Source organism: Centroberyx affinis, unplaced genomic scaffold (assembly GCF_046629955.1).
Source record: "Centroberyx affinis isolate AG114_WGS23_722 - 3 ecotype Tasmania unplaced genomic scaffold, CSIRO-AGI_Caff_v1 ptg007663l_1, whole genome shotgun sequence".
Classification (NCBI taxonomy): domain Eukaryota; kingdom Metazoa; phylum Chordata; class Actinopteri; order Beryciformes; family Berycidae; genus Centroberyx; species Centroberyx affinis.
Window position 1 is genome coordinate 39956 of NW_027283865.1, and position 13223 is coordinate 53178.

Here is a 13223-nt window from a genome sequence, read left to right on the forward strand (position 1 = left end):
TCCTGTGAGCTGGTACATCGCAGTAACATGAAATTTGGCCCAATGACAGATATTGGTAACCATTACTAGGTCAAGAAATATTTCCCGAATCGGCCTGAAGGGGGCGCTATAATTAAAGGTTTTACTTTAAAGGCCATAACTCCTACACCGTAAGTCCGATTTTGATAAAATTTGGTACACATATGCAGGTGTCCTAACCCTACATATTTGCAATTTGGACCCTTAAGGTCCGCCTGGAAAGTTTTTGAGATATTTTGAAAGTTCTGAAAAACACATTTTTAACATCTTCTCCTACACCGTTTGACCGATCACCACCAAATTGGTATGTATCATCTACAGACTAATCTCATTAGAAGCTTTTAAAAGGTTGTTGAATATCTACTGTCGTTTTGAAGATATTGATTTTTAAATGTAAAGGCGTGGTCTATCAGCGAAATTGTTATAACTTCATGATCGATTGTTCAATCATCACAAAACTTGGTGAACATGTCTGATATCATCAATGACCATGTGTGCACAGCTGTTTTAAGATTGAACAGTAGGGGGCGCTACAAATGCCAAAAAAATGTATCTCCTAATCCAGATGACGAAATTGCGTGAAATTTGGTACACATGTTCAGGGAGGGTGTACTAGTCAAAATCACAAGTTTTGTCATCATTGGTGAAAGTGGCGGGACCTATGGTGTAATAACCATGTAACAGCCGGTAAATCAAAGACCATTTGCATAACCGGTCCTAAACTTCTCAGCCTCGTCTGGAATGGCATTTCAAACATGCGTACCAAATTTTGTGCAATTCAACCAAAAGGGCGCGCCGCATATGCCCAAAATGGCCGTGACCTAACACAAAAACGGCCGTAACTCCTCACCCGTTAGTTCAATGATCGCAAAACTTGGCAGGTATATCAAGGGATATATTTGGACCATGTCCTTGGAACCACTGATGCTTTTCGCGACGTCAGTACTGTTGAGAAAAGGCTTGAACCCTTTTCATGGCCGCTTGCGGCTATATTTATTATTATTATAATTTTGGTGTGGGTTTAGACCTAGCTGGTAGTTTCTGGGTTTCCACCTGCTGCTGTGGCTGCTTCACTAAAAAGTGAATTTCCTGCCTTAGTGTTCTACTTTTCTGTCTACCAGGATCCAGCAGGACAGACCAGACTCTCCTGCACCCAGCTGTGTGTCAATGAAGAGTGACTGGTCTAAGGGTCCCCCTATTGACTTCAGACATGGACACCACTCTATTGATAAAAGGTAAACATTTTTAAACTGATGATAAAAATAGATGGGTTTGTTGCTGTCAGACAATCATATAAAATTGGTCTGGCCCGGACTGAGATCAGACCTTTTTCCAAAAAACTGTTCAAGTAGTAGTATCAATCAATCAATCAAACTTTATTTGTAGCACATTTCATATACAAGCAAATGATTGAAGAGTGTTTCTCATTTTCTCTCCAGCAACTGTCAGCCTGCTGGTCAAAAGCCGGTCTGTCTGACTGTTTCCTACCATCAGCTCTGCTTTGTCCATCCTGTGTTTCTATCAGGATCCAGCAGGACAGACCAGACTCTCCTGCACCCAGCTGTGTGTCCATGAAGAGTGACTGGTCTAAGGGTCCCCCTATTGACTTCAGACATGGACACCACTCTATTGATAAAAGGTAAACATTTTAAACTGAGTCATGAGATGTAAAATTGGTGTAGCCCTTCATATTGTTAGCCAGTAAACACTCCTGTGTGATGGTGAGGTGCTTTGATCTTCTGTGTTTTCCAGTGTTCCCACAGCCCCTCAGATGTAAACAGTCTGCACCTTTGACCTATATATGGATCAGGCCTTTCCAAAAAACTGTATCAATCAATCAATCAATCAATCAATCAAACTTTATTTGTATAGCACATTTCATGCAAGCAAATGCAGCAAAAATGCAATGGAATGAAACAACCAAAAAGAGGAAGAGAGGTCATAAAAAAAAATGAAAACAAAGAATGTATATCAGAGTAGAATAAAATGGGAACATTAACATTTTAAATAAAAAATAAACAATATATATGAGATTAAAATAAAAACATTAAAAGTGTCCACACTATCTGTAGTCCTTAGATCCTCTGGTAGGCTGCTCCACCGGCTCGGACCATAGTGGCTAAAAGCCTCGCCATGAGTCAGAGTTCAGTTAAAAGACCTGAGAGATCTAGATGGTTCGTATCTTAGTAGCATTGTGGACGTCTAGGGGAGAGAGGAAAAGAAAGACAAGATGACAGATCGACAAGTCAGGTAAGACAGGTTGTGACAAACAGACACTTAATACACACAGGAAACAGGAACAATAGGAAAAACAGGAAAAATAACTAATTGAAAAATAAGAAAAAACAAATAGACTTTACAATAGGCTATTAATAATTTTGTGAGTAAAAACCAGTTTGATTTGAGAAACACCAAATGGGTACGGGGCGGTAATTTTAATATAACCCTAATGAGCTTGTTTTGTGCAGTCTGAAGTTTATTTTTAATAAACTGTGAAGAAATGCTATACGCAAATGGTGGGACAATCAAAATGGGATTGAACTAAAACCCCAGCAAGGATTTTTAGCCAGTGGAGAGAAAAATCACATGGTTTTAACCTATGGTGGGCGGAACCACACTGCATCAGGTTCCTGGTTCAGACAGTCTATGATGTCCTCTCCAGTCCTTCCAACCTGCACTGCTGGGGCCTGATGGATACTCTGTTGTGCCAACTATGCCCAAGAAATGGGCTCTCGAACACATCTTGAGCTGCTGCCCAAAGGCTCTGAGAGAAGGTTGTTACCATTGGTGGCACGACCAAATGTTCAAGACCATTGCAGAGGCCATCTGCAGTGCCATCAACATGAGCAAAAGATCTAAGCCCATGAAGCAGACAGCTCATCACAACCGGAGAGAGGCCAAGTCCAACATCAAAAGCAGCACAACACAGCACAGAAGCTGCTGAGAAAGATCCAGATGGTTCTGGATAGAAAGAGCAGATCCATGGGAGGTTGCTACTAGGACACAAGTTGAGGCCTGATCAACCTCATCTGGTCGCCTGGGTGAGGGTGACTGATGTTGAAAGACCCGAAACACCCGATGACCCCAGGTTACATCACTGATGATGTGCCCTAGTAAAGCATCGGAAGATACGTTTATCATTTCAACTAAAAAGAGACAAGTTGGATGAAGTACGAGCTGATGATGAGCACATGGAGGCAGCAGGACTCTTCCACCAGATCGCTGTAGAGCAACCAGAGCTCCAGGTCTTGTGATCTTGAGATAATGAGGTGAATATTGGACTTTTGGACCCACAGTGCAATCGTTTAGCTTCAGAACACTTGGATTGCTCTGGAGTCATTTTATGTCTTTTTTTTTTTGTACCTTTTTGGAACTGTAAAGAAACGGTCTCCATTCACTCCAGTTGTTTTGGAGAAGGATGCAAAGCTGCGCCTGCTAGCTCACTGTGTGTTATATTGACATAAAAACTTCACCAGTCTCAACTGACATGAGGGTCAGGAGATAATGACACATTTTCATTTGTGGGTGAACTATTCCTTCATGTCTCCATTGTGTGAAGACCTAATTGGGTAAAGACCTTCGAGTCTACCTGTGCGAGTCCACTGAGCAAGGACACAGATAAGCTACTCTTATTCTACTCTCTTGGCCTCCCTTCGCACTCACCATGTGCTATCAATATATCCCTGTCATCCACAGCAACCGAAAAAAACGCTTCAGTCATGAAAGACAGCGCAATCCTGAGAATCACTACTCTCTCAGAAAAGCCTCAGCTACTTCCTCCGCTTTTTCCTTTGGCTTATGGAATTGTCAGTCTGCTGTAAATAAAACAGAATTTATCCACGCACTTGCAAACATATCTGGTACTAGCCCTGACCGAAACCTGGATCCGTCTAGAGAACACAGCCACACCAGCTGCACTTTCAGCTGACTCCACTTTCTCCCACACACCTCGTTCTGTTGGGCGTGGAGGTGGCACGGGTGCCCTCATTTCCAAAGACTGGGAATTCACTAAGCACCAGGGCTACTGGGGAACTTTGTTGAACTGGACATGCTACTCTCAGCCATTCCTGAAGATGGCACCCCACTGATTGTCATGGGGGACATGAATATCTATCTTGACAAACCCCAAGTGGCTGACTTCCTTTCACTACTGTCCTCATTTGACCTCAAACTGGTCTCCACCGCTCCCACACACAAAGCGGGCAATACACTTGATCTGATTGTGACTCGAAGCTGTTCCACGGCAAATCTGACTGTCACCCCCTTACATCTGTCAGACCACTTCTTTGTTCAATTCACGGTTTCCTTGCCGGAACATCCTCCCATCTAAAAAGTGCCAAGACCACTTACTATCAGGAGAAAATCAGCAGCGCCAAAGACGCTCAGAAATTATTTTCAGCTTTTAATTCACTCCTCAAACCTCCACCACCTCCACCCTTAAGTTTGCTCACGGCTGACCTCTTCGCATCCTTCTTTACTGATAAGGTTTCTACCATCAGTAATCAGTTCTATGAGCCTGGCCAACTCAGTATGCTGCCGCCAGCTAACAGGACCTCACTCCTGTCTTTTTCCCATCTCACTGCGGAGCAAGTCTCCAAACTTCTGCTTGACTCTCGTCCCACTACCTGTCCGTTGGACCCCACACCCTCCAACCTCCTGCAGGCCATCTCACCCACACTTATCCCTGCAGTCACGCACATCATCAACTCCTCACTTACAGCGGGTGTGTTCCCCACTGCTTTTAAGCAAGCGTGGGTTACCCCGCTGCTAAAGAAACCTACAACCCATCTCAGGTTGAAAATTACAGGCCGGCTTCACTACTCACCTTCCTTTCCAAGACACTTGAGCGGGCAGTCTTTAATCAAGTCCCTGAATTCCTTTCTGAGAACAACCTGTATGATCCTAACCAGTCTGGCTTCAAACACAGACACTCTACCGAGACTGTGCTCTTGTCTGTAGTGGAAACACTGCGATCAGTTAGAGCTGCCGGTCAGTCCTCTGTCCTACTGTTACTTGACCTATCGGCTGCCTTTGACATGGTTAACCACCAAATCCTCCTCTCCACACTCGCTGAGCTCGGCTTCTCAGGATCTGCTCTCTGCTGGTTTGAGTCCTGCCTCTCAGGGAGATCCTTTAGAGTGTCTTGGAGAGGGGAAGTGTCTAAATCCCACTGCTTGTCCACAGGGGTACCTCAAGGGTCAGTGCTTGGACCCCTTCTCTTTTGAATATACACCACCTCACTGGGTACAGTGATCTGCTCACTTGGCTTCTCATACCATTCATATGCTGACGATACCCAGCTCCTCCTATCGTTCCCGCCAGACGTCCCCACAGTCTCGGCACAGATATAGGCATGCCTCGCCGATATCTCGGCTTGGATGAAGGAACGCCACCTTCAGCTTAACTTGTCAAAGACTGAGCTCCTTGTCATCCCAGCCAGTCCCTCTGTACAACAACAGATCAGTATCCAGCTCGAATCAGCTCAGCTCATGCCCACAAAGTCTGCCAGAAACTTGGGTGTCATGACTGATGACCAACTAACCTTCAAGGAGCATGTGGCTTCTGTTGCTCCGTCATGTGGATTTGCTCTATACAATATCAGGAAGATCAGACCCTACCTGTCTGAGCATGCAGCACAACTCCTGGTTCAGGCTCTTGTAATATCACGCCTTGACTACTGCAACTCCTTACTGGCAGGGCTCCCGGCATGTACACTCAAACCTCTGCAGATGATCCAGAATGCGGCGGAGCGTCTGGTCTTCACCCGGCCCAAAAGAGCACATGTCACTCCGCTGTTCATCTCCCTCCACTGGCTCCCAGTTGCTGCCCACATCAAGTTCAAGTCCTTGATGCTCGCCTACAAAGCAGCAACCAAAACAGCTCCGACCGACCTGAACTCCCTCAATCAGGTCTACGCTCCCTCCCGCTCAGTACGCTCTGCCAAGGAGTGGCGCCTGGTGCTGCCGCCACAGCAAGGCCCTAAGTCTCTATCCAGACTCTTCTTCTGTGGTTCCTCGGTAGTGGAATGATTTACCAAACTCCATTCGATCCACAGAGTCGCTCTCAATCTTTAAGAAAAGGCTAAAGACCAGCTCTTTAGCGAATACCTTCTCACCTAATGGACCATGTTACCAAACCAACCCAAAAAAAAAAAAAAAAGATTTGCCTCTATGCACTCTATGCATTGCCTCATAGCACTGCCTCGTAGCACCTATGTCCTGTTGGACCAGAACTTAGCTCTATAGCTCTTACTCTCGTTGTTCTCTCCTGACTAGAACCTTGCTAGCTGTTGTATGAAAATCTCATGTGTAAGTCGCTTTGGATAAAAGCGTCTGCCAAATGTGAAATTGTAACTGTAGCACCTGTGTGTGTGTATGTCATAATATGACCTAATATGGCATATGACCTAATGTCTCATGTTTTTTTTTCCCACAGAGCCGACCAGGAGAGGTCAGAGGTTCCCAGTGGTCAGTCTGCCCATGAGCATCAAACAGACCTGGACTCCATATTAATGGTGTGTAAATGTGCAACAACACCTTTTACTTCACCAACAAGTGAAATGCAAAACAAACATTCAGTCTCCATGCTGCACTCTTTAGACCAGCGGGCTTCCAGTTTATGATGGATCTGATGTTGTAACAATTTTAGTAAGAAAGTTTAATCTATTTATTATTCTGTTCCAGCTGCTTGAGGAGAACATCTTCACCTTTATGAAGAATGAGCTGAAAAGGATCCAGAGGGTTCTGAGTGCAGATTACGCAGAATGCTTTGAGAGGCAGAGGGAGGATGAGGAGGTGGTGGACGGTGAGGAGGAAGTGCAGAGGAGCAGCAGAGAGGCTTTTCTGCAGATCACACTGCACTTCCTGAGGAGAATGAAGCAGGAGGAGCTGGCTGACTCTCTGCAGAGCAGTAAGAGGCTTTTAACAGGTTTAACATGATGGAAAGAGGAAATGGTGGGAAAATGGGAGATGGATTTCCAAACTCTGCTGTGAATCTAAACATTTGCCAAACGAGATATATACAATTCAGATTGAAAAATGAATGACTACAATGCCTGTGGATAATCTATATTAATTTGTTAATGTGGGTGTAATACGCACGATGCCATTGGCTGCTAGAATGTAAACAACAATTTAAAAATGTCATTACAAACTGCAAATAATATAATTTCAATGGACAGCTTGTAAAAATTGTGATGGTCAAGCTGTCTCATTTGTGATTACTACAGCAGAATAAAATGTAGTTAATGTCACAATTAATGTTTTTACCCCATGATAGAAACATCCACTCATTGACGTTATTTGTTCTTTGTTCATTCAGAAACTCTTGCTCCCATCTGCCAACGTGAACTCAAATCCAATCTGAAGCAGAAGTTTCAGTGTTTGTTTGAAGGGATTGCTAAAGCAGGAAACCCAACACTTCTGAATCAGATCTACACAGAGCTTTACATCACAGAGGGAGGGAGTGGAGAGGTCAATGATGAACATGAGGTCAGACTGATTGAAACAGCATCCTGGAAACCAGCGAGACCAGAAACACCAATCAAATTTGAAGACATCTTTAAAGCCTTACCTGGAAGAGATAAACCAACCAGAACATTGATGACAAAGGGAGTGGCTGGCATTGGGAAAACAGTCTTAACACAGAAGTTCACTCTGGACTGGGCTGAAGACAAAGCCAACCAGGATATACAGTTCACATTTCCATTCACTTTCCGAGAGCTGAATCTGCTGAAAGGGGAAAAGTACAGCTTGGTGAAACTTCTTCATCACTTCTTTACTGAGACCAAAGAAGCAGGAATCTGCAGATTTGACAAGTTCCAGGTTGTGTTCATCTTTGACGGTCTGGATGAGTGTCGACTTCCTCTAGACTTCCAGAACAACGAGATCCTGACTGATGTTACAGAGTCAACCTCAGTGGATGTGCTGCTGACAAACCTCATCAAGGGGAAACTGCTTCCCTCTGCTCGCCTCTGGATGACCACACGACCTGCAGCAGCCAATCAGATCCCTCCTGGGTGCGTTGACATGGTGACAGAGGTGAGAGGCTTCACTGACCCACAGAAGGAGGAGTACTTCAGGAAGAGATTCAGAGATGAGGAGCAGGCCAGCAGAATCATCTCCCACATCAAGACTTCAAGAAGCCTCCACATCATGTGCCACATCCCAGTCTTCTGCTGGATCACTGCTGCAGTTCTGGACCATGTGTTGAAAACCAGTGAGAGAGGAGACCTGCCCAAGACCCTGACTGAGATGTACATCCACTTCCTGGTGGTTCAGTCCAAACAAGGAAATGTCAAGTATCATAGGAGAGCTGAGACAGATCCACACTGGACTACAGAGAGCAGGGAGATGATTCTCTCTCTGGGAAAACTGGCTTTTGAGCAGCTGGAGAAAGGCAACCTGATCTTCTATGAAGCTGACCTGACAGAGTGTGGCATTGATATCAGAGCAGCCTCAGTGTACTCAGGAGTGTTCACACAGATCTTTAAAGAGGAGCGTGGGCTGTACCAGGACCAGGTGTTCTGCTTTGTCCATCTGAGCATTCAGGAGTTTCTGGCTGCTGTTCACGTCATCGTCTCATTCATCGACTCTGGTGTCAATCTACTGTCAGAAACCCAATCAACCTCCAGAGACAAATCTAAACTAAATATCCTCTACCAGAGTGCTGTGGACAAGGCCTTACAGAGTCCAAATGGACACCTGGACTTGTTCCTCCGCTTCCTCCTGGGTCTTTCACTGCAGACCAATCAGACTCTCCTACGAGGTCTGCTGACACAGACAGGAAGTAGCTCAAAGACCAATCAGAAAACAGTCCAGTACATCAAGAACAAAATCAAGGAGAATCCCTCTCCAGAGAGAAGCATCAATCTGTTCCACTGTCTGAATGAGCTGAATGACCGTTCTCTAGTGGAGGAGATCCAACAGTACCTGAGATCAGGAAGTCTCTCCACAACCAGTCTCTCCCCTGCTCAGTGGTCGGCTCTGGTCTTCATCTTACTGTCATCAGAAGAGAAGCTGGACGTGTTTGACCTGAAGAAATACTCTGCTTCAGAGGAGGCTCTTCTGAGGCTGCTGCCAGTGGTCAAAGCCTCCAATAAATCTGTGTAAGTGCATAGAAAACTGAATAGATTCAATATATGACGTGATCTTATATACAGGAGAGAACATATATTTTCAAAGTTGTTGTTTGTCTTCATCACTAATTCTTCCTCAGCCTGAGTGACTGCAATCTGTCAAAGAGAAGCTGTAAAGCTCTGGCCTCAGTTCTCCGCTCCCAGTCCTCTAGTCTGAGAGAGCTGGACCTGAGTAACAACAACCTGCAGGATTCAGGAGTGAAGCTGCTCTCTGCTGGACTGGGGAGTCCACACTGCAGATTGGAGACTCTCAGGTCAGGATCACTGTTACTGTTCAACAGACCATTTAAATTATGCTTTACATGCACATTAATGTCAGTGAAAATACCTGACTTTTCTCTGATTTTCCTGTCTATGTGATTTTTGAAATCAGCTGAGATACCAACATTTAGCTTTACTTTCTAGCCTCTGTGAGGATATTTTATTATTTCCTCTCCTTACTGCCTCTGTTGTTGAAACCTAAAGTAAAGGGGATTGAATTGAGAACTGATATGAAAACGCAATCTTTGGTTCAACTGTTAATATTTGTGACAATTACAGTTTTTGCATTTTCATAATTAATTTTAGAGCAGTGCATGATGAGAAAATCCAACATGTAACTCTTTTTAAACAAGGAGTTTGCACTGAGAGCTACGACCTGTTTTTCAGAAAAGCTGTACAAAAGCTTGCAAAAGCGATCCTCAAAAATAACCAACTTTTAGTTTTGGGTGATATGATTGAAAATGTTATCATGATTAAAATGTTCATATCAAGTGATAAGTTTTATTACGATATATGCAAAATCACTTCTGTCTAGTGTAAAGGGTTAATTTTGCTCCTGAATAAAATTTAAATACATCAGTCAATTTTCATTTAAACTTCTTTATTGCCAAAATATATATATAAAAAAAACACGAATAAAACCGACAATAAGCGGGAGTGAAATTGTTTTTCAGTCTTGTTTTGCTTATATAATCTTCAAATAACAATAACAAAACAACAATAAAAGCCTGTTCTTCCACTTCTTCCAATATGACCTGAACGCAGCAGAAAACCGGCAGCCAGTAAACTAGTGAGCAACGGTATAAAAGTACCAAACAGACTATTATAACTGAAATGTTGGGATAATTATTCAGTCACTGACTATCTAAAGACGTGTAACTGCAGTGTGAGAGTTATTGTGTTTAAATAACTTTTTGGGTTCAACTGTTGGAGAGTGTGTTTGCTCTGTGTGTGTGTATTGGACAGCAGCGCTCCTAGCTAACTGAAGCTACGTAAAGCTCTACAGTGAAGGAGGTTACAAAATCTATAATAAATAAAATGAGGTTGAAAATAACTGGAATAATGCTTTAAGAGAGGAACTCTGCTGTGGTCGTTATTGAAAGTTATCCAGTTGGTTTTCTTTTGAAATTGAGGAAAATCAAACCAAGATAATTATCAATATTATTTTATCGTCTTATCATTGGAAGACAGTGCAACAATATGTAGCTGTGTGTGTGTGTGTGTGCAGGCTGTCAGGCTGTCAGCTCTCAGAGGAAGGCTGTGCTTCTCTGGCCTCAGCTCTGAGCTCCAACCCCTCCCATCTGAGAGAGCTGGACCTGAGCTACAATCATCCAGGAGCCTCAGGAGTGAAGCTGCTCTCTGCCGGACTGGAGGATCCACACTGGAGACTGGACTCTCTCAGGTATGGAGAGGCAACGTCTGTTAGAAGGCTGAAAGTCACAAAAATGTTCTCTGTCACACTGAGAAACTCAGGAATACTGTGTAATGTTTAACAGGAGATATGACAAGGTGGATGGAAAATCCTTCATATGGAAGGTTATTAATGTTTCCATCATTAAGAGAATCTGCTGGTCTGACTTTGTTTATTCCCCAGTGTGGACCATGGTGGAGTGCAGAGGTTGAAACCAGGTCTGAGGAAGTGTAAGTGTGTATTTAGTTTGATTCATGAAAACAAAGCAACACACATTCATCAGTTGACATGGAAAGCCCATCTACACCACAGTATGTGACATCCATTCATTATGATGGCTGACATCATGTGCCATCATGAAACTGCTAAGAAATGAATTGTCAAACTCAACAGGTCTATTAGATTAAAAAGTTGTTGCTGTATTGTGTCCTTGATGCTCGCCTACAAAACAATAACCAAAATGGCTCCGACCTACCTGAACTCCCTCATTCAGGTCTACGCTCCCTCCCGCTCACTACGCTCTGCCAAGGAGCGGCGCCTGGTGCTGCCACCTCAGCAAGGCCCTAAGTCTCTATCCAGACTCTTCTTCTGTGGTTCCTCATCTGCCACCACAGCAAGGCCCTAAGTCTCTAGCCAGACTCTTCTCTTCTGTGGTTCCCCGGTGGTGGAACGAGTTACCAAACTCCATTCGATCCACAGAGGCCCTCTCAATCCTTAAGAAAAGGCTAAAGACCCAGCTCTTTAGTGAATACCTTCTCACCTAATGGCCCGGGTAACCAAACCAAAAAAAAATAAAAAAAATTTGACTCTATGCACTCTATGCATTGCCTCATAGCACTGCCTCGTAGCACTGCCTCGTAGCACCTATGTCCTGTTGGACCAGAACTTAGCTCTATAGCACTTACTCTCGTTGTTCTCTCCTAACTAGAACCTTGCTTGTGTTGTATGAAAATCTCATGTGTGTCGCTTTGGATAAAAGCGTCTGCCAAATGTGAAATCGTAATTGTAATTGTTGTCTCATCAGATCCCTGCGAACTCACACTGCATCCAAACACAGCACACAGAATGCTCTTCCTGTCTGAAGACAACAGAAAGGTGACAGCAGTGAGAGAGCAGCCATATCCTGATCATCCAGAGAGATTTGACTACTGGCCTCAGCTGCTGTGTAGAAATGGTCTGACTGGTCGCTGTTACTGGGAGGTCGAGAGGGAAGGATGGGTTTCTATAGGAGTGACTTACAGAGGAATCAGAAGGAGAGGAGACAGTAGTGACTGCAGGATTGGAGGGAATGAAAAGTCCTGGAGTCTGATCTGCTATGGTTATAGTTACTCTGCCTATCACAATAACAGATCAACAGCCATACCTTCCCTAACCTCTTCTGGCTCTAACAGAGTAGCAGTGTATCTGGACTGGCCTGCTGGCTCTCTGTCTTTCTACAGAGTTTCCTCTGACACACTGATCCACATCCACACCTTCCACTCCACATTCACTGAACCACTCTATCCTGGGTTTGGGTTTCAGTTTGGTTCCTCAGTGTCTCTTGTCAGATATAGGTGGGAGAGAGAAACACTCACTGCTAAGCAAAGACAGCTGCTGAAATGATACAGGATCACACACACACACACACACACACACAATCTTTTACACAACATACAGACAAGCAGATGTGCGTTCACAAAGACACTCTGTCACACACACACAGACACAAACATGCACAGACATGCAGAAACAAACACACACACAAACACACAGAAATATGCACATGCACAGAACACACACACATAGAGACTCTCGACAACTCGACAACTATAACATACATTCAAAACACAAGTTAAAAAAGTTGTAACTTTAGACACATTAGGATTAATTTAACTACCGAGGCCTCAAAGTTGTACGTTAATGCCATGATTCTCTCACACATGAACTACTGTCTTACCAGCTGGACACAGACAGGTAGGACCACATTACGATCAGTAGAAACACGTTATAAGCAGGCTTTGAAAACATTGGAAAAAAAGACAAATTCATATCATCATTGTACAATTTTAACTAAATATGATTTCTTAAACTGGGAAAACATGATCAAATTTGCAGATATATTACTTACTGCCCCCCCTCCGCTCAATGAATTCATTAAACAAAATCAAAACTCATCTACCAGAGCTAGTACTAGAGGGGAGTGTAAAATACCACATAGAAAAAGTACCTTTGGGCAGTCAGCCTTTTCCTATCGAGCAGCACATGCCTGGAACACTATACCCACAGAACCAAGGAACATGACATCTCTCAGCTCTTGCTTATGTGCTTTTGTCTGTGCTTATGTGTTTATGTGCTTATGTGCTCTTGTATGTTTTCATTTAATGTTCTTTATATACCATCAACCTGCCAGGGACTGCT

The 13223-nt window shown here is 43.8% G+C and overlaps 1 protein-coding gene across 1 annotated transcript; it reads left to right on the forward strand.

Moving 5' to 3' along the window:
- The first annotated feature begins 1534 nt into the window (after positions 1-1534).
- On the forward strand, positions 1535-12428 carry LOC139639761 (protein NLRC3-like). Its single transcript, XM_071513910.1, has 8 exons — positions 1535-1657; positions 6454-6532; positions 6702-6927; positions 7339-9124; positions 9235-9408; positions 10644-10817; positions 11010-11056; positions 11851-12428. The coding sequence occupies exons 1-8, from the start codon at positions 1590-1592 to the stop codon at positions 12426-12428; spliced, it is 3132 nt and encodes a 1043-aa protein (XP_071370011.1). The 5' UTR covers positions 1535-1589.
- The last annotated feature ends 795 nt before the right edge of the window (positions 12429-13223 follow it).

What these genes read in the sequence shown, in the direction of transcription:
- LOC139639761 (XM_071513910.1), top strand. Translation starts at nt 1,590, where the DNA reads ATGAAGAGTGACTGGTCTAAGGGTCCCCCTATTGACTTCAGACATGGA. An exon ending in GGCTGACTCTCTGCAGAGCA is followed by an intron (nt 6,928 to 7,338) that starts GTAAGAGGCTTT and finishes TTGTTCATTCAG; the next exon opens with AAACTCTTGCTCCCATCTGC. An exon ending in TGGAGACTGGACTCTCTCAG is followed by an intron (nt 10,818 to 11,009) that starts GTATGGAGAGGC and finishes TTTATTCCCCAG; the next exon opens with TGTGGACCATGGTGGAGTGC.